The sequence below is a fragment of the Clavelina lepadiformis genome, chromosome 1 (genome assembly GCF_947623445.1).
Source record: "Clavelina lepadiformis chromosome 1, kaClaLepa1.1, whole genome shotgun sequence".
NCBI lineage: Eukaryota > Metazoa > Chordata > Ascidiacea > Aplousobranchia > Clavelinidae > Clavelina > Clavelina lepadiformis.
In genome coordinates, this window is record NC_135240.1 from 21,697,527 (window position 1) to 21,723,446 (window position 25,920).

At 34.0% G+C, this 25,920-nt stretch overlaps 4 protein-coding genes and 1 long non-coding RNA gene across 6 annotated transcripts; 1 reads left to right on the plus strand and 4 right to left on the minus strand.

The window, feature by feature from the left end:
* Nucleotides 1-1,758: 1,758 nt before the first annotated feature.
* Nucleotides 1,759-6,562, minus strand: LOC143449286 (aspartyl/glutamyl-tRNA(Asn/Gln) amidotransferase subunit B-like). Of its 2 annotated transcripts, none has more exons than XM_076949427.1 (12): nucleotides 6,246-6,562; nucleotides 5,776-5,932; nucleotides 4,964-5,077; nucleotides 4,588-4,768; nucleotides 4,347-4,469; nucleotides 4,185-4,241; nucleotides 3,900-3,984; nucleotides 3,689-3,808; nucleotides 3,187-3,301; nucleotides 2,727-2,863; nucleotides 2,434-2,554; nucleotides 1,759-2,116 (listed from the first exon to the last, which is right to left on the minus strand). In XM_076949427.1, exons 1-12 carry the CDS (start codon nucleotides 6,356-6,358, stop codon nucleotides 1,856-1,858), a joined length of 1,584 nt encoding a protein of 527 aa, XP_076805542.1. In that variant the 5' UTR covers nucleotides 6,359-6,562; the 3' UTR covers nucleotides 1,759-1,855. The 2 variants fall into 2 exon arrangements, with proteins under 2 accessions (XP_076805542.1, XP_076805536.1); XM_076949421.1 differs by having other exon boundaries at nucleotides 4,128-4,241.
* Nucleotides 6,563-6,837: 275 nt separating this feature from the next.
* LOC143455030 (replication factor C subunit 1-like) lies at nucleotides 6,838-13,364 on the plus strand. Its single transcript, XM_076955057.1, has 20 exons — nucleotides 6,838-6,951; nucleotides 7,202-7,316; nucleotides 8,499-8,573; nucleotides 8,653-8,837; nucleotides 8,909-8,981; nucleotides 9,081-9,475; nucleotides 9,621-9,800; nucleotides 9,902-10,047; nucleotides 10,177-10,582; nucleotides 10,733-10,852; nucleotides 10,925-11,076; nucleotides 11,231-11,405; nucleotides 11,495-11,617; nucleotides 11,705-11,831; nucleotides 11,920-12,132; nucleotides 12,273-12,366; nucleotides 12,467-12,635; nucleotides 12,815-12,920; nucleotides 12,991-13,061; nucleotides 13,141-13,364. Exons 1-20 carry the CDS (start codon nucleotides 6,949-6,951, stop codon nucleotides 13,237-13,239), a joined length of 3,027 nt encoding a protein of 1,008 aa, XP_076811172.1. The 5' UTR covers nucleotides 6,838-6,948; the 3' UTR covers nucleotides 13,240-13,364.
* A 31-nt stretch (nucleotides 13,365-13,395) lies between these two features.
* LOC143455062 (dynein axonemal assembly factor 6-like) lies at nucleotides 13,396-15,273 on the minus strand. Its single transcript, XM_076955059.1, has 5 exons — nucleotides 15,057-15,273; nucleotides 14,849-14,933; nucleotides 14,001-14,097; nucleotides 13,695-13,877; nucleotides 13,396-13,618 (listed from the first exon to the last, which is right to left on the minus strand). The coding sequence occupies exons 1-5, from the start codon at nucleotides 15,147-15,149 to the stop codon at nucleotides 13,489-13,491; spliced, it is 588 nt and encodes a 195-aa protein (XP_076811174.1). The 5' UTR covers nucleotides 15,150-15,273; the 3' UTR covers nucleotides 13,396-13,488.
* Nucleotides 15,172-17,779, minus strand: LOC143455046 (KIF-binding protein-like). Its single transcript, XM_076955058.1, has 2 exons — nucleotides 17,612-17,779; nucleotides 15,172-17,414 (listed from the first exon to the last, which is right to left on the minus strand). Exons 1-2 carry the CDS (start codon nucleotides 17,635-17,637, stop codon nucleotides 15,746-15,748), a joined length of 1,695 nt encoding a protein of 564 aa, XP_076811173.1. The 5' UTR covers nucleotides 17,638-17,779; the 3' UTR covers nucleotides 15,172-15,745.
* Nucleotides 17,780-20,512: 2,733 nt separating this feature from the next.
* LOC143458798 (uncharacterized) lies at nucleotides 20,513-25,539 on the minus strand. The gene is made up of 3 exons (XR_013117702.1): nucleotides 23,482-25,539; nucleotides 23,128-23,251; nucleotides 20,513-22,946 (listed from the first exon to the last, which is right to left on the minus strand). It is a non-coding gene; the product is annotated as an uncharacterized LOC143458798 (long non-coding RNA).
* Nucleotides 25,540-25,920: the final 381 nt, after the last annotated feature.

Genomic DNA, 25,920 nt, shown 5'->3' on the forward strand with positions numbered 1-25,920 from the left:
TCCTGTGGTTGTGCAGCACAACACTTGTAAACTAGACCCCGATTGTTGACTGTTAAACAACAGAAAGATTATGCAACCCGAATTTTGCATTCACAACCTTCCCAAAGTTTCTATTAACTTTGGTCAGACCTCCACCAAGTCAGCAAACATTTTCTGGCAGACCATAATGTCTGCTAAGTTCATAATTATGAAGCTGGCAGACCTTTCTTAAGAAAAATATAACGAGAACATTTAAATGCATTAAACATAAATAACAAATATTAAAAAAGAAAGATATTTTTCTAAAACTAAACATTTTCTGATATTTTAGATTTTATGGTTCCATAGTGATTGCACCCACGCGTGATTGAAATTGCAATTGAGGGATTGTACTCACACGGGATTGCAACCACACGGAATTGCACTCAAACGGAATTGCGCCCAAACGGCTTTGGGACTGCAAGAAACAAGTACTGTAATACATAAGGAAATACGTTACGTACGTACAATGGATAACAGTTAAATGAATTAGAAAAACATATTTAGCCTAACAGGTCGATTGAAGTTACTTATGATTCCACAACAACTTTTTCACACGGGATTTCTGCTTGTAATACTTCTATGTGAAGTAAGCAGTGTGGTGTCTGCCTCGAGGAAGACTAAGTCTGACCATTACAAAAAACGAATAAGGTGCGTAACCCTTATGGCTTATAATATATCATAAGCACACAAGCGTTTAGAATTATTACAAAATTTGCTTCATTTGGCTGCACCACACGCGTTCGTAAAAAATAAAATCATTTTCAGTTACACTTTAATGTATACCGACTAAAGAATAAAGATTCGGTTTACTTTAATGCTGAAACGTAATCGAAAAGAACTTACTCGAGTCAAGTCGATTCATTAGTCATTACGACTCTCTATAATAGCCCATAGAAGGGCTAGCGTGATTGTTAAAATTGTGATAAGGACACTCGAAAAACTACAAGCAATCAGCACAAAAAGCAACACTCCAAGTATCAAGCAAAACAACTCGAATAAAACATCTGCATATACAAAATTTTGTGATTAACACGCTACAGCATACCTACGTTAAAATACAAATCGTGATTAATGAATACGTGATTAGTGACAGTGACAAAGTTTTTGTCACAATAGGACAGATATTCGAACCAGAGCACATTGCTCTGGGCACAAGACGAACTGCGTGAACCTCTGAACAACAAAGTGGCGGCTGTTAGCGCGATCTGACATCATGACTATCACAATGACTCCTCAAACAAAATAAAACAAATTGCTATCCGCTGACATGATTTGCCTACATAAAATAACAATACGATTTATGCAAGGCGTTGGCAACGAAAAACTTTTTTCCAACACTTAAAAACTCGACGACCTGATAAGATTTGAAAACGTCAGTGGTAATAGCGAAACCTGTGCGACCATACCAGACAAGTGATTGACTGGAGTCTGTACAACACCGATTATATTAATTTTTCTATATCGCTTTATACTGTACATAAGGAAAGTTTTTTTGCAACTTATGTCAAGTTTCTGGCTATCTGCCGCGCAGTGGGTTAGGCTGACTATCGGGTTTTTTAGTAGCCTAGACTAGAAACTATAAAGTTACTTCTGACAGCTTAGTGACATTATTTCATTCCACTTTGTGATTTGCATCAGTCATAAATATTAAAAAGTAAAATCAAATGGTTGAAAGTCCATGTAAAAGTAAATATGCTGGGCCCAATTTTAAACATCTACAATTAAAAGCATTCTCAGTCGCCCAAAAACAGATGTATTCAATACTAGACGGTTGATACCAGGTGAATTAACAATGCGACTATGCTTACATTATTCTCTACAGGAGTTGATCATATCATGAAGTCCGTTTGTAATTCAATAATTTCATGGTAACGTCTTTCGCCACTCCTGTGTGAATCTTGTCGTTTGTATTTTTCCTTACAAGCATTATAACTCGTTTTATTGCTTGTTTGCTAGCCTTGCTTTTAGGCTTGTCTGCATCATATCCGGATAACGCTTTAGCATCAGTACATTGTAAAGTGGCAATCGCGTCCTCACATAGCTTGGTCACTGTTTCCTTATCAGATATCATTTTCCAGTTGTTTTCTTCAACAATCTAGAAAGACAAAAGTTTTATCAAAAATAAAGGAACTCGGTTATGGGATACGCAAGAAAGCCTGAACTTCCAGCAGGATTTCGTGTCATATACCATTAACTTTCGATACTGCCGCGAGTACCATAAAACGGAAACATGCCCACAAACTAGTAACCAACAAAAAACGGGCAAAACTCCAAGGGTTTAAAGCGCACAGCAAGCTAAATACTCCTACAGTATTGCATAAATGATGGAAGGTTCCCCAAATATTGTTGGAAAAAGATCAGGCAAAGCATGTCCTACATCTGGTCAAGTTTTTTAAACACTTTCAACAATACCTTGTCTGGATGTTGTCTTGTTTGAATGGCGGTGGTAAACGTTAAATAAGCAGTTTCAGCATTGATTTCATTATTGTGCAACAGAAGCAGCAGGGCAGCCAAATCCCTTGCCGAAACATAGCTGAGAAATAGTTATTACAACAATTATTATCAAACAAAGAAGTTTACAAATATGTTTTGAATATTTAAATTCTTTTTATAAGTAATGATAAATTTTTTAACATGCTAAATCATGGCAACTTATAATTTACAGTAGTATATTTTTCTTTTGATAATTTGAATTTTTGATATACCATTCTTCGATGGAAGATAAATTGTACTCCACCATATGTGCAATGACGTGCATCTTAATCCAGTTCCATACAACAGTTGGATTTAGATTGTGGGCACACTCCATGACTTCAATGAAGTAATTTTCCATGTTTCTATTCTACACATAAATATATATAAATATACGTTTCAGGTACGATTTTTTCCTTGAAATTGCATAACATATTTCTAGGCCCACATTTTGATATATCCATGTACTGATATCAACAATTAATATACAGTATTGAAAATTAGCTTAATTAAAGTGATGGAAAACAAGTACATCGAGCAACATATTTTATGTTTTAAACTATAGAGATGATGAACAAATTATACACTTTTTCTCTTACGTCAAAAAGGCAGCCTTTGCTCAGGCAAACTGTTAGTACGTAACTAATGTTTGTGAGCATAAGTTATCAATAAGTTACAATCTGCATTACATACTGTGAGAAATTCTGCTTCAACAAATGATAGATGGAAACTTTCAATCAAATGACCTCTTATATCAGCTGGAAGTTTGGGTAAATTTCTTCTTTCTTGATCCACATTAATGACTGAACTGTTCATATAAACATGGTTATTGATTATTATAATTAATGATCAGCTGACTGATAAATTAATTACTGATATATAAACAATATGTTGGTAAGTCTTAAGGCAACCATAAAGTTTTAATTATCTTGATGATATGTATTTTAAAATATCAGTCAAAGCATCGTTTCTTGTCTCAATTGACATGCTGTTATCTTAACTTGTAAATGCTGGAATTGCAAAAACTGAGAAACATAAATCCTTGAAAATCAATAAAAATGGTCAGTTGTGCATTTACATGAAAATTGTACAATTGACCATGGAATAATAATAGTCACATTTTTGTCCATAACTTTATCATAGTTTCTATTCATCTGTTCTGACTGTTCTTTGTTTATCAATCACATTTAGTCACCTGGGGTTAGACAATGAAGTTACGGAACTGTCATCATAAACATGCAAAGGTGGCAAGTTTGGTTCAGACATAAAACGATAATCTTGTTTGATTTCCTTATCACGCATTGAAACTGTAAACCTGCAAACAAAATCATAACTTAGATTGTAGTTTCAGAAATTAAGCACAAATACAAAAAGAAAATTAAGCACAAAAACTTAAATCGCTTCACCCAGTTTCATAATCGAACGCTCTTGTTTCAGATTCCACAATTCCACCTTCTTCAACTATTCTGATTTGTCTTTTTATTTCATACTCTAGTTTATCAGAATAAAGCTTTTCAATTTATGATAACAGGTTGCTTATGGCATTGCCGATACAATGTCAAAGTTAAGTTGCTGCAAATTGTTTGGTTTTTGTAATATCACTAACACACTATGTATAAAAATATCACTATCACCTATTACATTGTGAATGTGTTTAAATCCACTAATATTCTTCACTTCTACTCTTGTACCTAACTTGGTTTTTTGTTGAGCGATAGAAATGTTGGCATCAACACGAAATTGTCCCTCTGCATAGAATTATTTATTAAAACGAACAGGGTTAACTGTTCATTATGACATGAATTGGGTCTTGTGTAAGTGAAGAAGCCATGTCATCAAAAACCATGAGTTACCTGCCAGCTTTCCGTTGCAGGTTCCAATACGCATAAGTATTCCATAAAGTTCTTTTAGAAATGCACATGCATCACCTGCACTTGACACTTCTGGAGCTGTGACAATTTCCATTAACCCAACTCCTGCAAAATAAACACACATAGCATTGCTAACAAAATGGTGTTTAATTCACTTCCAGAGGAAACAGAAACATGAAGTAATTGCATGAATAAAAGGCAAACAAAACTTGGAATGAAAAACCTGCTCTATTGAGATCAATAAGTGTTACTTGTCCTTCTTCATGCATGCTTTTACCACTATCTTGCTCCAGTTGTATCTGCTCAATTTTAACCCTTTTAACGACACTGCCATCAGCGGTTGGATAATGCAGATAACCATTTTTAGCTATAGGGTGTTTGTACTGCGTTATCTGATAACCTTGCTAAAAACAATTGTGTACCGCATGTTATTAATATTTCAATTCATTGATTATTGCTTTGAGAATAGCTTGAAAAATGTTTTAACTGTTAACGGGAATTATACTAATTATACACATTACAAATTATTGCGTTCAATAGGCAAAATAAATTATTCATTGTTTAACTTTATACTTATAAAAATAATGCCGTATACTTACTGGCATATCAGAATAAAAATAATGCTTTCTGTCGAAGAAAGAAGTTTTCTGTATTTTGCAATTCAATGCAAGACCTGTACGGACAGCTTTTCGCACACATTCTTTGTTAATGACCTGTACAAATCATCATTATAAGGTCATCAGACATACGCAAGTTTGCAGTAATACTCTTTAAAATTTCTATTTGTGTACAATTAGATTAAATAAATACATGTAATGCTAGGGTGTCATTTAGCCTTGATACAATATTTGTTGTAAACATGAGAGTACCCAGACAGAAAAGTATGGCAAATTTTGTCATGATATTTGCATGCAGCGACAAATTTGGTATGAACGCGTGCACTGACTTCAACTTTTTGTTTATCTATGACAAATTGATGTTCAAACAACCACATTCTCTTGCTGCGTTAACACTACTGTGTAAGTGTAAGCACAAACAAGTTTAGATTGCATGTTTATGAGCCTTGTGCATTCGTGTGCCACACTTTCTACTATAAACAGAAACCCTGTATGTATATATTTATGAAACTGTCCTCAGATAAATTAAGAACGTGATTTTATTTAGCCAGAGCATGCAACCAACTGAACACTACATACAAAACAGCATGATAACTTTATAGAACATTATCAAAGAAAACAAACATTTATAGTGCAAAAAGAAAAAAAAAGAATCACAAGAAGAAAAAAAAACAGATGCCAATGTGCTGATCATGATACATACATATAACTTATGTGCTACAATCATATAAACAATACATCATAGCATGGGATATGCAGATAACTTGCAATCTATCATCCAACTATTAACTTACTGGGAGCGTTCCTGGAATAGATGCATCAAAGTTTGATACAAGTGAGTTTGGAGGAGCCATGAACTGATTTTTAGCACTAGAAAACAACTTGGACTTGGAATTAATTTGTGCATGAATTTCCAGACCAACTGTTGGAATCCATCTATCATCTTGCAACCTACAAAATGCATCTAAACATTATAAATGTGCCATTATGTTTGAAAAAGTTATCTATATGAATTAAAGCAAAACACTTTATTGCAAAAAGTCAAAATACTAAAAAGGCCATGGTTAATTTTATGAAGTTTACTTAATGTTTCCTGAACATATTGTTTTAATATAGATGAATCTCAAAACTCGGTTTATTTTTTGAGTTGGTATGGAAATTGTTCGAACCAGGCGCTCTAACTACTCCTCACAGACCGGAATTTGCAACAGATATTAAAAAACTTATCAGTAACTTAAAAACATGATAACCTTATTAACAGTACCTTGCATTTTTTTGAGAACTGCAGTTGTACCTCTTCACTAGAATAAATGAAGGTTTACAACCAATGGCTCCAGGGAATAAAAAACGTTGCATCATAAACAAGCTAGGCACCATGTCAAAACCGCTATAACAGTATTAAGGTAACCTCATTTGTTTTTCTTCTGCTGGTTAATTTGAGGTACCACACTCAGATTGCAACTTACAAATAGCCTAGTTCACCAGTGCATCTAATGCTAATGCAGCCATCCTAAATTAACATGACCATGATAGCTCCACTAGCTCGTATGAATAGTAGTGTATGGTAGTCGGTAGCATTAAAACCAGACATGGGGAGCAACTGAAAGTAACTGTTTACGCATTATTATGGCCAACTTTGCATTATAATGTCATAAATAAAATATTTTAGATTTATTTTGATGATATTCTCGAATTAAACTAAAAATTGTAAATGATGATTAAACCTTGACATTTTGATAAAACCGATTAAACTCAAATTATCATTGCCAAGGTTCATGGGGACAGTTTTTATTTTGGGAAAGTCCCTCTATTGGCATGTTTAGTTGCCGCGAAAAAATTGAGCTATATCTTTGCTACTTTGGCTAAGCTAATCTCGTTGTGAAAGCGGGAAATGTTCGCTCGCTGGAAAATCGGTGAAATGGGTGAAAATAACTAAGGAACCACTGTAGTAATCATTGGTAATCATAATGGTGAGGATCTTGATGTTTTTTACTGCACAGTTTTCTTTTCAAATTATGGTAAAAAAGATCGTGTTGGGTATGGTAAAAAAAAACTGCTCTGGGTGAAGCAAGTAACTCAGCCTATTAACCACTTAAGACTGTGAGATGTCTGATTTGGGTTACCGGTAGCACTTTTAAATTGCGTTTTGCTTAACATAGATTTCTTTAGGCAAGCTATTTTTAAACTACATAACATTTTAACGTTTTCATAACTTTACAGGATATACGAAAATTTTTTAGTCCACCTTCTAAGAAAAAGTCTACTGAAGATGATTTTGTTAAGAAGAAGACAAAGTATACATCTTCAAAAAAGAAAGGAGTTCTTTTTGATTCAGGTATATATTTCTCTTTAGTGTATTTTACTAAATTTTTTAAAAAAGAGCAGATGAGTGGATACCTTGTTTTCTTGAGGAAAGCCTTTTAATTTAGGAGTTTGAAGTTAAGAATTGATTAATAGTCTATTGCGAATGATTAATGTTAATTTATTGGCTGTTAAAAACATTGGTTGTTAAAAACAATGCAAAGTGTGCATATGTGAAGCCTAGGCTATATGTGTGTTAACTTTAGTATTTTTAGTAGGCTGTATAGTAAACGAATCCAATGCGCAAGATTGCTTTAACTTGCTGTTAAATATGCATTGATCTTGCCCTGCCCAAAACCTAAACAATTTTCATATTTTTTTCTGGCTGCTTGTGCAATTCCTTCTGCTATGTTGTGTCAGTGCATTTTTTGCATTTCACACTTTTTGTGACATTGTTGCTTTGTTTTACTTCGTGTGATATCTTAATGACAGCTAATAGTCTCTGCCGTAATACTGTGATCAACGGAAATGTGCCAAATGCGTTTTGGTAAAAGTAGCGTAACATGCATGGAGGCATTAAAGAACCAAATTGTAAGTTGATTGATTTTAGGAAGTAAACTTTTCATTTAAATATTTTCGACTCATGCTAAAATGGGTAAGGCATAGGGCTTGCTCAAAGAAATGCTCAAGTTAAAGATCAAGTACAACAGCAGTTGTGGCAACATGTAGTTGGCCAGATCATAGGTATAAAAAAGTAGCAATGTCAGAGACCTGAATAGTTCAGGAAAGAGAACTATACCAAAAAACAAAATGTAGCCCAGTTTTCTATTTTTAGTGCATATGTGAGCAAAGTAACTTGTAGAAAGGGATGGACCGATGAACTATAGCAAACCCGAATGCAATATTACTTCCAAATTCTACACTAAAGGTTATTTACTTAATGATTTTGCTTTTCAAATCGACATTTAAACATCATTTATGAAACAAAGCAATCTTTAGTAATTATATCATGTTACAAGCGAGATTTGGCAACTCTTTGGTGAAATTTTATCATTTGGTGCTGACATGGGATTAGTTTGTATTAACCCACATTATATTTGGATTTGCATGAGCTCGAATATTCTTCCCGTGGAACTGGTACCATTACATACTTTCTATAACTTCAATTGCTAATGAAAATTACCAATAACTTGAACCATGCATATTATTACAACAGATACTTCCGACGAGGACCCAATTCCGAAACAAGTTAAACAAAAATTGAATACTTCAGACATCATATACGCCTCAGGTATCACTTGTTTGCAACCTTATGTTTTGAACCTAAAATTTTTAGGCTCTCCTTAAAATTCAACATGTGTCGTTGGTAGATGAAGAGAAGCAGACCCACAAAAAATCTAAGCTTAAAAAGAAAGCAGATAAGTCAATTGACAAACCGTTAAATAAAACAACTCCAAGTGAATTTTTCGGTTCATTCAAACCAAGTAATAAGAGTCGTGTGACAAAACGCAAAGCATCAGATGAAGCTCCTGAGGCCAAACCTAAAGTGAAGAAGGTAAAGTTATATAAAGAAAACATTTGATAAGCAGTAAGTAGGTATGAGTTTATACTTTGACTTGATTTCAGTGTGTTGAAATTGACCTGCTTGATGAATTAGATGGTCATCTACCTAAACTTCCCAATGGATCCAAGAAAACAGGTCATAAAAATTGCAATTACAATCTGAATAAGTCATCAATTGTTACAATACTGTAAATTAATACCAAAACTTGATCTAAATGTGGTTAATGTATTGCAGAAAGTATTTCAAGCAAGCTGGCCAAAGGAGTTGCTTCCCAAATGGATGCGAACCCGAAGTCAAACGGCATAAAAGCAAAAAATTCAGAACCTTGTAAAACACAAGAGTCAGTATCTAAAAAACCAAAGAAAACCTCTCCAAAAAAAGTGAAGGCAGAGTCGGACACATCTAAGATAAAGCAGGAGTTAAATGCGTTAAAATGCACAAAAATAAAAAAAGATGCTGAAATTAAACAAGCATCCACAGCTGAGAGCAAAAACACACCAAGGAAGAGAGTAGCTTCCACAGAAGATCAATCAGACCCAACAAGTGCAAAGAAAGAAAACTTTTTAAAATACAAACAGTGGCAAAATAGAAGTGGTCCATCAGCACCTGGCTCCAAATTAATCCCAAAGGTGGATGTTATTTTCTGAATATTTATAAAAGTGTTCATTTTTGTTATCTTTATAAAATTAATCAATTACAATATTTTCAATCAAATTAGGTCTTAAAGTTATTAAAAATCGTCAAGACTGATAAAAGTTGCGTTTTTTTTTAAAGGCTGCTGACTTCTGTCTGGAAGGAAAAGTGTTTGTTGTAACTGGAGTACAGGAGTCGTTAACCCGGGACGAAATTCGTTCTCTAATTGAAAGATATGGAGGAAAGGTGACTACTTCGGTGAGCAGTAGGACCTCATATCTCATTACTGGAGAGGATGCAGGAGAATCAAAATTAAAAAAGGTGAATAAGCAAGATATTTATATGATGATCATAATTCTTTTAAGATTTGTAATATTTTGTTAACTAGTATGCAAACTTGGCAATATCTTCTTTCATCGCAGGCTGAACAGCATAAAACCAAAGTGATTAGTGAAGATGAATTTCTTGATTTGCTTCGGACTTTACCAGGAAAGAAATCAAAATATGAAATTGATAATGATTCTTCACCAGTTAAACATAAAACAAAAGGGGCTACAATGTCCAGAAGGTGAAGAATGTTTTGTGGGTTATAAAGCCTTGCGATTGTGATAGTTACCATTTCAACGACTAAATCTTTCATAAAAATGGTATTAACATTTAACAAAGATATGTAATACGTTGCTGAATATGTTTTTAGTTTGTCAGAACCATCACAAAAGGCTGTCAACACACAAGCCAAGTTGAAGAAAGAGAAGAGTTTACAGAGTCCTTCCAGCTCACAGGAATCCAGCAGCTCCTTAACAGCATCTCAGAAACCAACAGCTGGGGATGAAAATTTGAAACTAATGTGGGTTGATAAGTATAAGCCAAAGACAACCAAGCAAATCATAGGACAACAAGGAGCAAGCAGCAACATGAATAAACTCATGAAATGGCTCAAAAACTGGCATGCTAACAATCGGACGGCAGAAGGAAAGAAAAAGCCAAAGCCCAAAATCAACCAGTGGGGCGGAGGGGATCCAACTGGTGCGAGCTTCAAAGCTGCGTTATTGTCTGGACCACCAGGAGTAGGGAAGACTACCACAGCAACACTTGTTTGTGAGGTACAAACTTCACATATCTAGTATACGACAACAGACTTACAATTTAAATGGGAATTCCAATATAGTAAAGATGCATAAATAATTAGAATTTATTACAATTATAATATAATTATAAAAAATTATAATTTATTACAAAATTCTTTAAAAAAGGAACTCGGGTTATCATTTGTTGAACTGAACGCAAGTGATACAAGAAGCAAACGCACTTTAAAGGAAGACGTTGGGGAGTCTGTGCAAAACACAAGCATATCAAATCTATTTGGATCAGGAGTAAGTGCATGTTTCCCCATACCCATTTCACCATATAATGCTCAATTAATGCCATTCATCACGCTTTTTTAGGATCATAACTCAGCTAAAGATGGTTCCAAACACGTTCTCATCATGGATGAAGTTGATGGTATGGCAGGGAATGAGGATCGTGGTGGAATGCAAGAGCTTATACAAATCATAAAATCCACAAAAATTCCAATTATATGCATGTGCAACGATCGGTACTTATTACACAGATATCATAAGAGTGAAGATGTTATTCATTAAACAGATACCGTCTTACCCTGTTTACATGTATTTGCATGTATAGTATCGCATGTTGTGCTATAAAGCAAAGGAATACTTTGTCAGTTTGAGATTCCTAATTTTTTTCAGATCATCACAAAAGATTAGGTCACTTGCCAATCACTGCTTTGATCTTCGTTTCCAACGTCCACGAGCGGAGCAGATAACTGGTGCATTGATGTCTATTTGTTATAAAGAAGGGGTCAAAGTTCAAGCACCTGCGGTGCAAGCTATCATCAGGGGATGTAATCAGGATGTCCGCCAGGTGACTAGTTGAAAAAGCATGCAAAAGAAGCACGAAATTGATTTGAGAAGCTATTTTTAATTTTCATCAAAATTAATGAAAATTTGCAGGTGTTGCATAACCTGAATATGATCCAAGCAAGCAAGAGTTCTTTGTCTTATGACGATGCAAAAGCTCATGCTGATAAGGCACAAAAAGATCAAAACTTGGGTATATTTGACATAGCCAAGAAGGTGAAGTATTCAGCAGACCACTTTTTGTGAGGTATTACTGGAATTACAGGTGGATGAAAAATATTCACTCACATATATAATTTATAGCTTTTAACTTCTGAGTCTGGATCCTTGTCTCTCCTCGATAAATCAAATTTATTTTTCATGGATTATTCCATGGTTCCGAAATTTATTCAAGAAAATTATCCACATGTAACACCGTATGCTGCTAAAGGTAGGAAGACAATTTTATGAAAACAGAAAAAAATTGCTATTGTAGGAATGATAGCCATATATCTAGTTTATACTCTTGTTTTGTTTAGGCAACCTGCATAAACATCTCCAACTGCTCAGCAAAACAGCGGACAGCATCGCGTTTGGTGATCTAATAGAAACATCAATGCGGCATGATCAGTCATGGAATATGCTACCAACTCTTGGCCTGGTATCCTCAGTTGTTCCATCAGATCTGATGAGGGGTGGAATGCATGGAATGCTCAACTTTCCATCTTTCTTTGGAAAGCTTTCTACAACAGGTGCAAGCTTGTTTAGTCATATCGGTTATTATAATGAGTAGCAGATGAATTGCATAAGCATTCCATGAACAAAACCGACAAGTCGCAATAATTCTTGATTTGCAACGGATATTGTATGACTCCCTGACCCCGTTGTTTAGGTAAAAATCACAGATTGTTGCAAGATTTGAAGTTTCACGCCTCGCTTTCAACCAATGGTTGCACTGAGGAAACATTTAATCTTGATCTAATTCCGTGAGTTTTCTGCAATTGATGGTACTTTCAAGTTTGTAGCTTGTTTGATCTCACTAGGCAAAAATCTAATAGCAGCTCATAAAATGATAACTATACCCAGGTATATGCGATGGCACCTCACAGAGCCTTTGTTAAAGCAAAGCAAGGGTGGTGACAATGAAATACATCGAGTTACAAAGTTGTTGAATGATTATGACCTCATAAAAGATGACTTTGACAACATAGTAGAAATTGGCCAGTACCAAGGGAAGCCGAATCTCATGAGTAAAGTAAGTCTTTCATTCTGCATTTCATGAATGCGTTTTTAAGACACTGACTACTAGCCACACATGACTATTTTTCATTTCACTGAACATGTCTCATTGTTGATTGTGAATTACCTCTCTTAGCTGAAAATAAAATGTAAACCACGTGAATGCCACCTTTAAGCCAACATTGTGTATTACAGGTAGATTCGAAAGTGAAGGCTGCTTTAACAAGAACTTACAACAAGGAGAGCCATCTAACACCATATGCTGTGGAGTCAGCAGCAGCCAAGAAGAAAAAAACTTCGGGTAAATGGAAAAATGTTCGGTGAACATGCAATATTGCATAATGTAATTTCTTCGCATATTTTTGGGGTAGATGTGGAAGACTCTCAGAATCCACATGCAAGTGGTGATGAAGATGGCATGGATGTAGATGGCATGATTAAGGTTAGGTACATCCAAGACAAACTAAAGCAGATGTGAAATATTTAAAGTGCAGAATATGTAACTTGAACTTTTCCTCTAGCAAGCAAAGAAAAAACCTGTTACATCCACCAAGGGACGTGCGAAGAAATCTAAAACCAAAGCTAGTCTAAGTACTTCCAAGAAAAGATCAAAAAAATAATTAATTGGAAACGCTAAACTATTATTCTGCTTTCATTTTTTAATGTTCCCTTATCGTGTTTATTTGCGTCACTGCCACCTACTTTTTGTGTTGCAATTGTGAAATACAAGCTTGTCACTGCTTAACGAATCTCTCGAAGTAGCGACTAGCTTAAAAATTTACACAGTGCTTTGTATTGCATACATGTCAACACATACAAAATAAAAGTATTTCAAACACAGGATACAAAATTCTCAATAAACATAAACATCATTGAAAGTTGATAAAATCATATTCCCTGCTCATTGTCAATGTAACATTTAAAACTTCTTTATTCCCATCCCACTGTGCATTTCCCTTCTTGGGGTCAACAGGGTGAGGTAATGCCAACAATAGCCGACTAGAAAGCAGTAATCAAATCAATGCACAAATTCTGTAACAATTCTACATGATTAGATTCAAACTTGTGTACTCACTATTTCGGGCAACGACAGTCTAAGTAGTTCTCCTTAACGTCAAGTTCGACATCCTTCATACTGCAACCTGGGAGCTCTATTCTAATTATCATATCTTCACAACATGCTGAAGATGGATTTTTACTGCCCATACCCAAAAACATGTCTTCCGTTGAAACTTTCTGCTTGTAGGAAATGTCATAGCTTTGAAGTATAGTAAAAAGAACGATTTTAGGACAAAAGTACCAAAAACAACACAGCATCATACAATTCGATTTTTGATGTAACACTGACCCAAGTCCACCGCAAGTACGTTTGCAGACTTACTTCGGTTTAGGTCTGGAGTCAGTATCATCAGCAAAGACTGATAGCTCTTGAACCTCGTCTTCTTGCCAAATGTCATTTGTGTCTCTGCTTGCTTTAGCTGTCATTTAACATCAGGAAATTAGTTATTATTGACAAAATAACATCAAAAATATTCTATGACCTACACACGCAATGTTCTATTTTATACTGACGTTATCTGCAGTTTACAAAATATTGCTTTGAAATTCTAGTTTGTGATGAAATGTATTAAGGATAGAATGACACAAACCAAAATAGATTCCATTGATTTTGTCTGGGTGAAATGTGATAAATCTGAATACCTATAAACTTATCAACTTTGGTGAGAATTTCTCATACAACGAAGGTTATTAGCCAAACAAATATGGATTTAAACAATACTTTCTCGAAATCAAGCAAATTATTTAGCGAATATATTATGTTATAAAACAAATTGGCAACTTGTGTGTGAAATGTTGACCTACATGATATTCATGTTTGCATAAACCTAAAGAGTCATTTGCTCAGTCAAAATCCACAGATCCCTTCTTTAATCCCACATTAATTTTAACGTAGTAGGAACCGTAATCACAAGATTATCACTAACATTTTGCAATTAATGTTTCACACTTACAAAAAACTTTGACTTTTATTGTGCAACTATTCTGCAAGAAGGACTTATGTAAGCGTAGGTGTGTTTGTGCGGTGTACTGTTTTTTACCAGGATAAGCTTGGATTTAGTAAATCATGTAACTACTGGAACACTTTAATTTCAAACTCTTAAAAAACCCTTTTACTGACAGTATACAAGTACACAAACACTTTTGTATGTTTACAATGCAAAAAAATACCATATGGTGTTTCGGGCTGTTTCACATTTTTCTTTGCACTTGGACCAATAGATGCTGGAGTGTAAGCAGATGGACCTGAATCAGGCTAAACCAAAAACGAATGTGTCAATCTTACAAGTATTGAAAACAAAACCAAATCATAGCAACGATTTTAGAACAGTAATAAACTGGGAAATACAGAATATTTTAGAAGTAAATACTTACTTACCATATCATCATCACTGGAATCTTCATCCTTTGGATTAAGGAGAGCAGCCAAATTTTTCAAATTAGCAGCGTTATCTATTCCTAAGTCAACCATTGTGACAAAGAACTACTTCCAACTGTCTTGCGTGACACATCGTACAAGTTAATTTTGATCTTCTGATACGCAAGTATGACAAAACAATATACATAAATATTCTGATTCAAATCTTCAAAATAACTTGTTCAAAAACACTGCATTTATACACAATTTCATTTCAAAAATATGAGCACAGTGATTAATCACATGTGAAGTATTGAGTAATATATATACAGTATATATACGAGGTTTTTTAAAAAAGTATCTGACCCTTTAGCATAAAGTACACAACACAACGAATTTCACAATTTTATTTAATTTCCTTCAAAACAATTCCCTTGGAAGTCCACACACATTTCCCAGCACTTCTTCCACTTCTGGAAACATCTCTTGAATTGCTCCTCCAACGATTTTTCTGTAGTGTCTTATCGTGACTGAAATCGTGTCCCTTTCAGAGTGGTTTTAAACTTGGGGAAAGCCAGAAATCAATTGCATACACAAAGTAAAATGGTGTAAAACATACTGTACCATGCATATGAAATAATGAAAAACTAAACAAAATCTGAATAGCAACGCCAAGAGAGAGAGAGAAAATCATGCAAATTTCAGCCAATCTAAATTTCACTGGCTAATCTGTCCATTGTTTTGGGCAATACTGACACCATATCTTTGCAGATGTCAAGTTCAACCATAATACAAGCAGCTGCTTCTTCATTGATATGAACATACTTAGTTACAAATGAATAGTTTTCAAGACTCTGTATGAGATTTGCTATCTTGTTAGTAGGGTTATCAGGTATAATTTTTGAGTACAGTCTGGCAATGTAGAAATGAGCAATTAAACCGGGTCTTTCAACATCTGCTTCGAATCTTTCTGGAAATGTGTGGTCCGGCCCACGCAATGTATTCAGAAATTCTTTGAAGTACCGAATACCAGACTGGCAAAGCATATTAATCTTTCTCAAATTTCGAGGCTGACCATCTGAATATCCAAGAGCTATTTTCATATCCATCATCTCACTGTAGGTTTCTGCCAGTTCAAACTGAAGTTGCCTGCAAATTAGCAGATAAAATTGTTTATTTAGCTCATTCAAAATTGGAGTCAGTAGATCAATTCTTCTTTTGTACATTCGACAGCGCATCTCTACATTAGATTCAAAAAATGCCAGATATTGATAAAGCCTGCTAATATCTTGATGGATTTCAACATGATCTGTAACAAAACCATCCAAGACAAAAAAATTTAAAGCTTGTGTGGCATGTTCTTTTCCAAGTAGAAAAACCTTCCTCGCTTGATCGTAACTGGTGCAAAAGTCATGGGGAGTATTTTCCTCAATATTTGTAACTTCCAGGGAAAATCTATCAAAGTCCTTGAAATCCTGGTCTTCAGCAAGTGGACTTTCAGATTCAGGAGATATTCTGTCCTTAGACGTATCCAGTAGATTAAGGCAATATTTAACCCAACATCGTGCAACATCAGCTTTCACTTGTTCCTCCTTTTCGTTTTCTTCCTCCACACTAGAATCTTCAAGCAACACAGCAGTGGCACAAGATATGCAATGCTTTGCTTGACGAAACATGTTCCGCTGAATATAATACTGGGACAAACATGCGCAGTGAACAGCCCATTCCAGTGGCTTATAAGTTTTAAATTCAAGTTGTCGTTGCAAGGTTTTTACACAGTAGGATGCAGACAAATCACTTTTCTCCAATGATTTATAAACCTGTGCTAGATAAAACAATGTGAGTGTGTGCAGATTTTCAAAGCCTTGTTGCCGAACATATTCTTCTGTTGGTGTCATGCTAAAGTGCTCATCGATATTAAAAGGAGCTTCATCATATTTGTTTTTGTATTCATGATAGAGCGATTCAGCTTTGTTAAGATATTCCTGTGCCTTCATAATACCACCCTCTCTATTGGACCACAAAATTCCAAGTTCATTGAGACTAGCAACAACAATGGACACAGCTCGTGATTCCAATTTAATATCATCGTGGCATAAATTTAAAACTCGAACAAGTTTCTCTTGTCCTGCGCTGATTTCTTCTGTTTGTATATGGTTCACACCAAGCTGATACTCTACAGCAGCTTCTTTACATAGCATCAGGTCATGTCCAACATTTCTTTCATGTCTTTCCCGGATTTTCTTTCTGATACCTTCAAGCAATTGACGTGCTTTGTACTTTGATAAGAATGGTTCGCTTTCGGGATCATCAGTTACTTCAGATAATTCTTTAGCTTTTTCGTAATTCTCACAAGCTTCTGCGAGTATGTCCATAATACTAGTTAAAAATAAACAATTTAATGAAGCTAACCTATTCAAACTTAAAAGTGTCTCTTAAAATATACACAAGCTTTAAAAACAATTAAAAAATTTGGTTTTAAATCAATTAAGCTTAACTGTTTTTTTTTTAGTAAGTTATAAAGTTACCAGTTCAACAGAGAAGCTGGATACACACATAGAAAATCACACATTAACCTGAGTACTGCCTGTTTATGAAACATGTATCAGCGTTTCTCCAATTCATGAAACATGACGCAACAAAAACGCATTAGCCATTCCTGTATTGCCTTAAATTTAATTATAATTCTGCCCTTGTTCATAGTCTGTTCAAAAAATAAAATTGTTTTTAACTTTGAATATACTGTACAACTCACTCAACAACTCACAACTCAACTAATTATTGAATATAAAGAAGTGACTATATTGCATTCCACCAAAATTATGCCAAACAGCTATAGTTGTCAGAAATGCACAGATATGTTGAAAAAAGAGTTTTGGTTCAGCAAGAATTAAAATCTGGTTTGCTTTAGGTTTTATGACTATACAATTAGAAATAGACTATCCTGCAAGGCAGATGTTTCAACAATAGAATAATTTGGCACCTTTCAATGCTACAACACATTGCAATAAAACAATGCTGTGTTCAGACAATACCTCATGTAAATTTTTTCAGCCGTCTTGGTGGAGATATGCTCTCTCTGATATCTTTTCTAGTTTATTAAAAATTTAGCGCTTAAACAATGAAAATTGCCTTGTTTGTAAGTAGTTATCATAAGTGTAAAGTTCAAGATGGATACCGAGGGTCTAGTATGCAGGTGCACAACCAGAGGATATCTTTGTATGCCAAACCCCTACTCAAATTGTGAAGTCATCTGGTTGTGCAGTTGTATACTAAACCCAAAAATTTGTGTGATGCGCTGCATAAGTTGGCTTCTGCGCCAAGTTTTTGGCGCATAACTGACTTTTTGCTCTATATTCTATATCATAAATACTGTATTGGCGTTGTGCAAATATTGGCATTACAGCATTACATTTATTGGCGCATTTACCCGGCGCACTGAAAGTACCGCAGGAAGGTTTGGTTTTCGACAAACCAGTTTGGACTTGTACCGTAACGTCCGCTTGGTTTGGTCCAGCGTCATTATACACCATTACAAATTTAAAAACAAAATATAACCTAAGTGAAACTGTAAAAACTTTGGTTTGGTAGACGGCCACCCTGGTTACCTGGTAGTGGTTTAGTAGAATGAATGAATAGGCTACGCCTTAACTTGTGAATTTGCCGAAATAGGATTTGCCGAACCGGGATGGCGTCCATAGAGATTGTGCATTTTAAACGAATAACCAATGTTATCCATAGATATCTTCACGGTATACTTTCCCCGTACTAACCTGTGTCCTGACCTAAACCAAACAGGACAAAAAACACAGACCTTAAAGTCGTACTTAAGCATCTCTGTATCTTTTGCAACTACTTCCCCACATATAAAACGCAATTGAACTTCAATAAAATGTAAATTTAAGCAGTGACCATGATATAGAAAGTCAGTGATAATGTCAATAGCCAACGTTTTCCCGTTTACTCTGTCTTGATTAGAAGGATGGTAGCCTACAGGTGAAAATCATTATCATGGTTGGTAAAGGACAAAAACAAACCAAGTTTTCAATAAACTTGACATAAATAGTTTTTCAACTCTCTGCAAGTATTAAGCGATTTTCTAAAACGTTCCTGTAAACACCGTAACACTTTTGGCCTGACGTCATCTAAGCTTTCCAGGTGTTCTGCCAAATTTACAAAGATTAATGAGATCTTTCCGGAAAACACCAACAACTACTCTTTATAAAAGTTGTTAATTTTTTGTTTTTATACTTATTCTGTAACCTATTTAAGAACGTTAGCATCATCAGTTTATTAACGAATTGATGTTTGATAGCTTGGTGCTCTAGAAAATGGCGGTAATAGACAGTATTTCCATTAAAAATACATAGTTTATTTTGGAGTGATTTTAGGATATGAATATGTTATCGCAGATAACCAAACTTAGAATCTAATACAAACATTGACAATATTAAACTTTATGTGCCATCAGCTACGTGAAAGTAATTTTATTGGTTTGATTAAACTGCTGAGCGGTTAGTCGTGGCATAAGACTTGTTCAACTCTTATTTTGTTTAACAACAACTAGCACTGGTACATAAATGCCTATGCATTGTAAACATAAATAAATATATAATATACTGCACAATTCTGCTAAAACAGATTTGAAATAATGATGTGATTTTATTGAATAAACAGGAAACAAAACGTTAAAAATAAACCAGGAAAGTATAAACAAAAAATTTATTAAACTGGGAGTAAACCAATTGAAGATAACATTTATGCATCCGTTTTTAAGTCTGTTCAACCTAGATTAAACAACAAGAAAAACCTGATAATTTTCAGACTATATTCCTATCTTATTAAATTATGTAGGCTATTTTTAATGGAAAAACGCCGCCGTTGTCATTACCGTCATTTTCAGCTTTCATAGTTTATCTTATCGTCGTTACTAATTTGCTATGTTTACTTTATGAAAAAAGTAAAGAGTATAATATTGTTGCAGTTACGTTTTTACGGCTGGGATCTTTCCGACTTTTTCTGGTATCATTTGTAAACAGGAAATCCACCACGGCTACTGTACAGTGCTCAATATCCCCAGGCTATAGAGTACAAAATTTACGTTCTACAATTATAAATTCCATTTAACAGCGTTGAAAACGTTAACTTATGCGTCTATATTCTATTTGTTCAAGCAGCATAATGTAAACTATAATGCAACACAGCAAATATACTTTATAAATTTAAGTTAAGTAAAAAAGTAGTGAGTTAGGCCTAATTATTTGTGACTAAGCTACTTTTACTTGATCATGCTATTCAAACATCCCATTCCATCATACAAAGCTTGTAAAATAAATGTTTAACAACGTCCACATCAATGTTTTCCTTGGCAAGAGTTTTTTTCTGATTTCATTTGGTTTATTTTTGAGCAAATTGTAGTTGTGCAAGCTAACTTATTACTAAAGACAAGGTACAGCATAGCTTAATTAAATCATAAACAACTTTTTAACCCACTTTATTTGATATATGTTAAGCAGTGAACAACAAGACGTTGAAACGATTTAATTTAACAAATTGTAATAAAGTATTGCGATCAATTTATTAAAATGTGCTCGCAAATGTAGTATGATTTTCACATAAAATCAAACACATGGTGAAACTACAAAACTTCAATTTTGTATAGACTACACAGAAGTTCATAAACTAAAGAGTGACATAGTATTAAAAGAATTTCCTGGAGAGCATTGTTTATAAAATCATTGAGTCATGGCACATTGCTCTCATCCCACCTTTTGACAATGTGAAATAATGGCGGCTGTAACGGTGATAATGACGCCGTTTTGTTAGATGTCGCCATTTTGGTCTCGACAAAAACGTGTTTCAACATATTTCAAAAAGTTAAAATATGTTATGAACATGATGCAATAAATTAAGCACTTTTTTAACATAAATCTATAGTCGATGCAAACCATTATTGTCAACAAATTTTAATCATAGCAAATGATCGTTGAAACAATAAGGCGTAGGCTAAACTTTGTGTGACACGGAGAAAGTGGCGTACAACAATTGTTGCAAAAATCCCGATTTACTATAAAACCGCTACTTTTAAATATTGTTACTATAAATTATCTTTCACAATATTTTCCACAGCTTTATTACCCTATTTCGCGAAACAACTGCAAGAAAGTTTACTTGAAAAATCCCGCCATATTTTATCTTCATGAATTAATGGTTCTTTCAAACAAAAAGTACTTGCTTTAATCATCAGTAATCAAAGTATCCACAATTTTATTTTACAAAAATTACTTGTAGCCTAAAGTCTATAATACGATAAAATATTTTGTTATGCACGATGTGTTTGTAGAGTAACACGAAATTAGGTGAATTCAATTCATTTTCTTTCATTTTTACACAAACTCAATTTTCACAAATAAACTCCCAAGCCTTACAGAAATGGTGAATCGATGTTTTCTTTTTGAATTTAAAAATATACGCCTAAATTGCCAACCATGTTTCTCAAATCTGTATAAGACTATGTTTCTGCTGGAGTTAGAATTTTTCTTGACTTTAGAAATTTGAATGTTTTGGAACGGAAAAAGTTTTCACATTATTTTCTTCACATTACATTATTACATTACATCTTTCACATTATTTATACAACAATTCTGTAAGGTCGTATACAGCGATTTTGAAATTCCGTATACACGCTTATTATGTGTTTTTTATAAGTTTTGGCTGATAAGCATAGTCGCAAACGAAAAAATGCAATAAACGAAAAAGAGCGAAGACGCAGAAAGGCCTATGGCGAAAACTGGTTGGGTTTGTTGCAGAGGATGGCTCAATGGCCCTCCTAAATAAGCTACTGTTCATATATTTAGCCTAACTATGGCATCGTAACGAATTCTAACAATAAGCCATGTTTGCCGTAACTGTACCGGTTGGTATAGCAATGTCCCCGAAAGACGATATTTTGCAGGATTCAGTCGCAAGATTACAGTGTTTTATAAGCATTTTCAATAAAGCTACAAAAAAGTGTTTGCGACAATAACTTAACTTTTATCAGACTAAAACTGTTGGTTTTTAATTAGCTTAGTCCATATCCTTTTCTTATCAATTTGTTTTAAAAAAGAGTTTCGCAGAAAGGCACCTTTCAGCATTATAATTGGTGCGTAGCATTTCGACAAGAACCCTGACTACAGACCGATAAAAACAATGGGGTTGTCAATGTTGGTATAGTGTGAAAGCAGAGATTGACTCTTAATAAGCGTCCTACATTGAGATGTTGATGTTGCTACTTTATCAAGTTCCAAACCTTTTTTAATCACGAACACTTGATGCTTTTTTTCTTTTTTAAAATTATGTATTATATGAGCTTACTCACATCCAGGCCGAGATGTTCACTTCGAGGTGACGATAAAAGTGCACTAAATAAGCGGTATAAGTTAAGTCGATAGTCAGTTACGAAAACAACACGTCACCAGACTCAAACTCAACATTCCTATAGCAAAGCTGTCGGCTTTTTGTTTACGGCATGAATTTGATGATGATGAGACTTTTATTTTGTTCAAAAGTTTGCAAATTTGGACATTTTGCTTGAAATAGCTCCTATCTGACAAGCGGACAAGTTTTCCTTTCTCCCTTGAAGAAGGAGCAGGCTATACAAAAATGGGTGGCAGCAGAGAGCATAATTGCGCAAATATGTGAGTATGTTGAAAGTTGCACGGCAAAATGCATAAAACCAACGTAATTCAATAGCATGCAAGCACCTTTTCCAAACTATGGTCAACGTATTTCATGTAACCTTGTTAAGAAATGTCTTTTGATATACTGTGTGCCAAATCGACATGCCCCCAGACTGGGTTAAAGTAATCTGTCCTGAATGGCAGGATATGTACTGTAGATAACGAAATATCAGAAGAGGCACAAAACAACCTGAAAAAATATTACTGTTATTGTATAAGCTACCCATATTTCATCCATATACGAGCTACAGGACGAAAGACATAACTTCAAAAATTATGTACCCACAAACAATACAAGATAAGTTATGAAACTACGAGGTTTATATCTAAATTGTTTCGGTTTAATAATTTAACATTTATGAGATAGCTACCTCATTTAACCTGAGAAGCTCTTAATACTGGATAAAACCTTTATTTGAAGTAAAAGTTCCATATTGATTGACGTTTTAGTAATCCTAGGCACTGTGTCGTTGTTTCCATTCCGAGTATAGCTTTCTGTTAGCAAAATATGCAGTTCTCAAGTAAATGTAAGAATCCAGTTGGTAGGTAATAGTTATAAAGTAGTAGACTATAGTTATTACTTGTTTACTTTGTTTAGTTAGATTTGCTTAAAGTTGATTAAACTAACTTCTTTCCATCATTATATTAATCTCAATGCAAATACGAGTGACATATACACGAAGTAACTTAAAAGATAAGGCCTGCAACTATGTAAACTGCCGTACTTCCAAATAAGTAACCATCATGCAGGCATAGCTAACTTTCCATGGCAGTGAGCGCAAAATTGGACGGAGAACGATGGAAATGACATTAACTGGAGCTGAACAGACAAAGTACCTTGAATAGTATTACGTGCATGCTGCTGAAGTGCTGAACATGCTCTGTACATATAAACTGCTAATCTTATAACTGCAATGCCTTGTTTATCTAACACCATATACGTCTGCAAGCGTTATATTTGTCAGCTAGATTGGAAACAGCACATATATTGGACCTATAGCGATCCCTGTGATTTTCTAAAAATGTTGATATAACTAAAAAAATTCTAACGTAGTTTTTTTTTCCGTGTTGTAACGACATACCTTGTTGAATTCAAAAGTATTAAATGAATAAAAATTTGAAGTCAGAGTCGTAATGACTCGAATCAGAGTCCAGTTACTTCTTGCAATGACTTGACTTGATTCAAGTTAACTCTTACTCGTCCAGTTTCTATGTTTAAGGTAAACTAAATATTTGTTTTTTGTTCAAACACATTAAAGCGATGAGATTAGTTTATTTAACAATCCGTACAAAGCAGGAAAACAAAGTAAATTTTTTAAATTTTTAAGCGTTTTTGTTAATGAAGAGAGTAATTTTGTTTTGCATGGCTTGGCTTCATACTTTAGTTGACTTGACTTAAGCCTTATTAATCAATCAACTTGAGTATTTAATTTTGGAGTTAGGCATACTATACATAAAAAAGCTTTCAGAAATAAAATTACAAATTATATCTTATGAACTTTAAAGCATTTTTTGTAATGGTTTGGGTAAGTTTTCTGCACAAGGAGATTTAAGAAGTCACTTTCAGAATTTGAAGCAAATTATGTCAAAAAGCAAAACCAAAATTAGATTTATCTTCATGCCCATTTACTCCAAGAAACAGTAATTCTAAGTTTTTGACCGAAAATAAAAATTGATAACAATTTTGCTTTTCTTTCATACCCTTTAGTTGGAGCTGCTCTAAAGATGTTAAAAACAGCATTGCTGGGGGCCTGCTATTTCGTAAGAAATGAAGTGAATAATTTACAAAAGCATATTTAATAACTTTCTTACATTAGGTTGATAAAAAAATATTGATCTTTTTGACAAATTATAAAATATAGATGCTCTTGTATGGTACAGTGGATATATTGCTTAAATAGACTTTACCTGTCTGCCAATAAGAACGACATAAGCTATAATTTATATAAAGCTGTGTCATTGTTTATAAGTTCCAAGTACCAAATTTTGTCATTGCAAATGCAAATCTACGTTTAAATTTAATAACTGCACAACATAGGCCAGCCACAAGCTCGAAAACAATAGTGTACCAAACAGCTTAAACCACTTTGCTTAACACTTTGACATGAACGTAGAAGCTGGGAAAGACACGAATAGAGCGCAATAAAACAAAATGGCCGACAAAACATTAGGCTGCAGTTACTGCAAATAGGAAATGCTCCCTTGACGTGAGTAGTGTACCAAGTCTTGTATATGCTATACTTTACCGACTTTCAATCAATAGTTTCACCAAGATAGCGAATTGACTCAAACCTTTATTTTTTGGAAGACATTATTGATTTCAAATTTTTCAAAAAAAAATAAGTCAACAATAAATTCTGCAAAACAAGTATAATACGTTTCTATATGAGTCTTGTTAAAATAAATAAAAAAGTGTTAACATACAAACTTTCCAACTAATTATAATAGCTATCACATAATCGGCAAGTTTTCGCAAAGTGAAATAAAAAAGTTATGTTTAAAATAAATACGTTTCCTACAACATTTAGCAACTTGTATATGTATATCAAACGAAAATCGAAAGGGTAAGCTTTAACTTCTCAAACCGAACGTAAATTAAAGTGAAATAAATTACTGTCTCTATATTTGTTTGATTTAATCTGTTTTTTTACAATCTGAAGATTAGTTACTCATGTGTGCTCCTGGTACTTATTACGCTATGACTATAGGTCAGTATTTCAAATTTAAAGTAGTTTATATTTAGCAGTCTGCGTAACTACGTTAAATTGCGTCCAGTAGAAGTACAATTACCTAATAAGTTTGAGGCATCACTTTCATTAACTGCCACATATTTATTCTCAATTACACTGTATTACACAGGTTTAAACTAATATGAGTATGTTTCGTAACGTTTACAAATAAATCAAACAAAAAGAACATGTTACCACATACCTGAACATATATAGCTTGTTAATAAGAAATATGATAATCTCACACACAAATGATTTGAAAGTTCTGATTGGTTTGTGATAAGTTAAGCTTAAGAGGTAATTTTTAAAAGCAAGCAAATGGCATCCTTTTCAAAAACAGAAAAAAAAGTGTTTTTGAACCACCCATGATAAAAAAAAAGGAAAAATTTATAGTGTACTTACATAAAATAACTAATTAGAAAGCAAATATGTAGT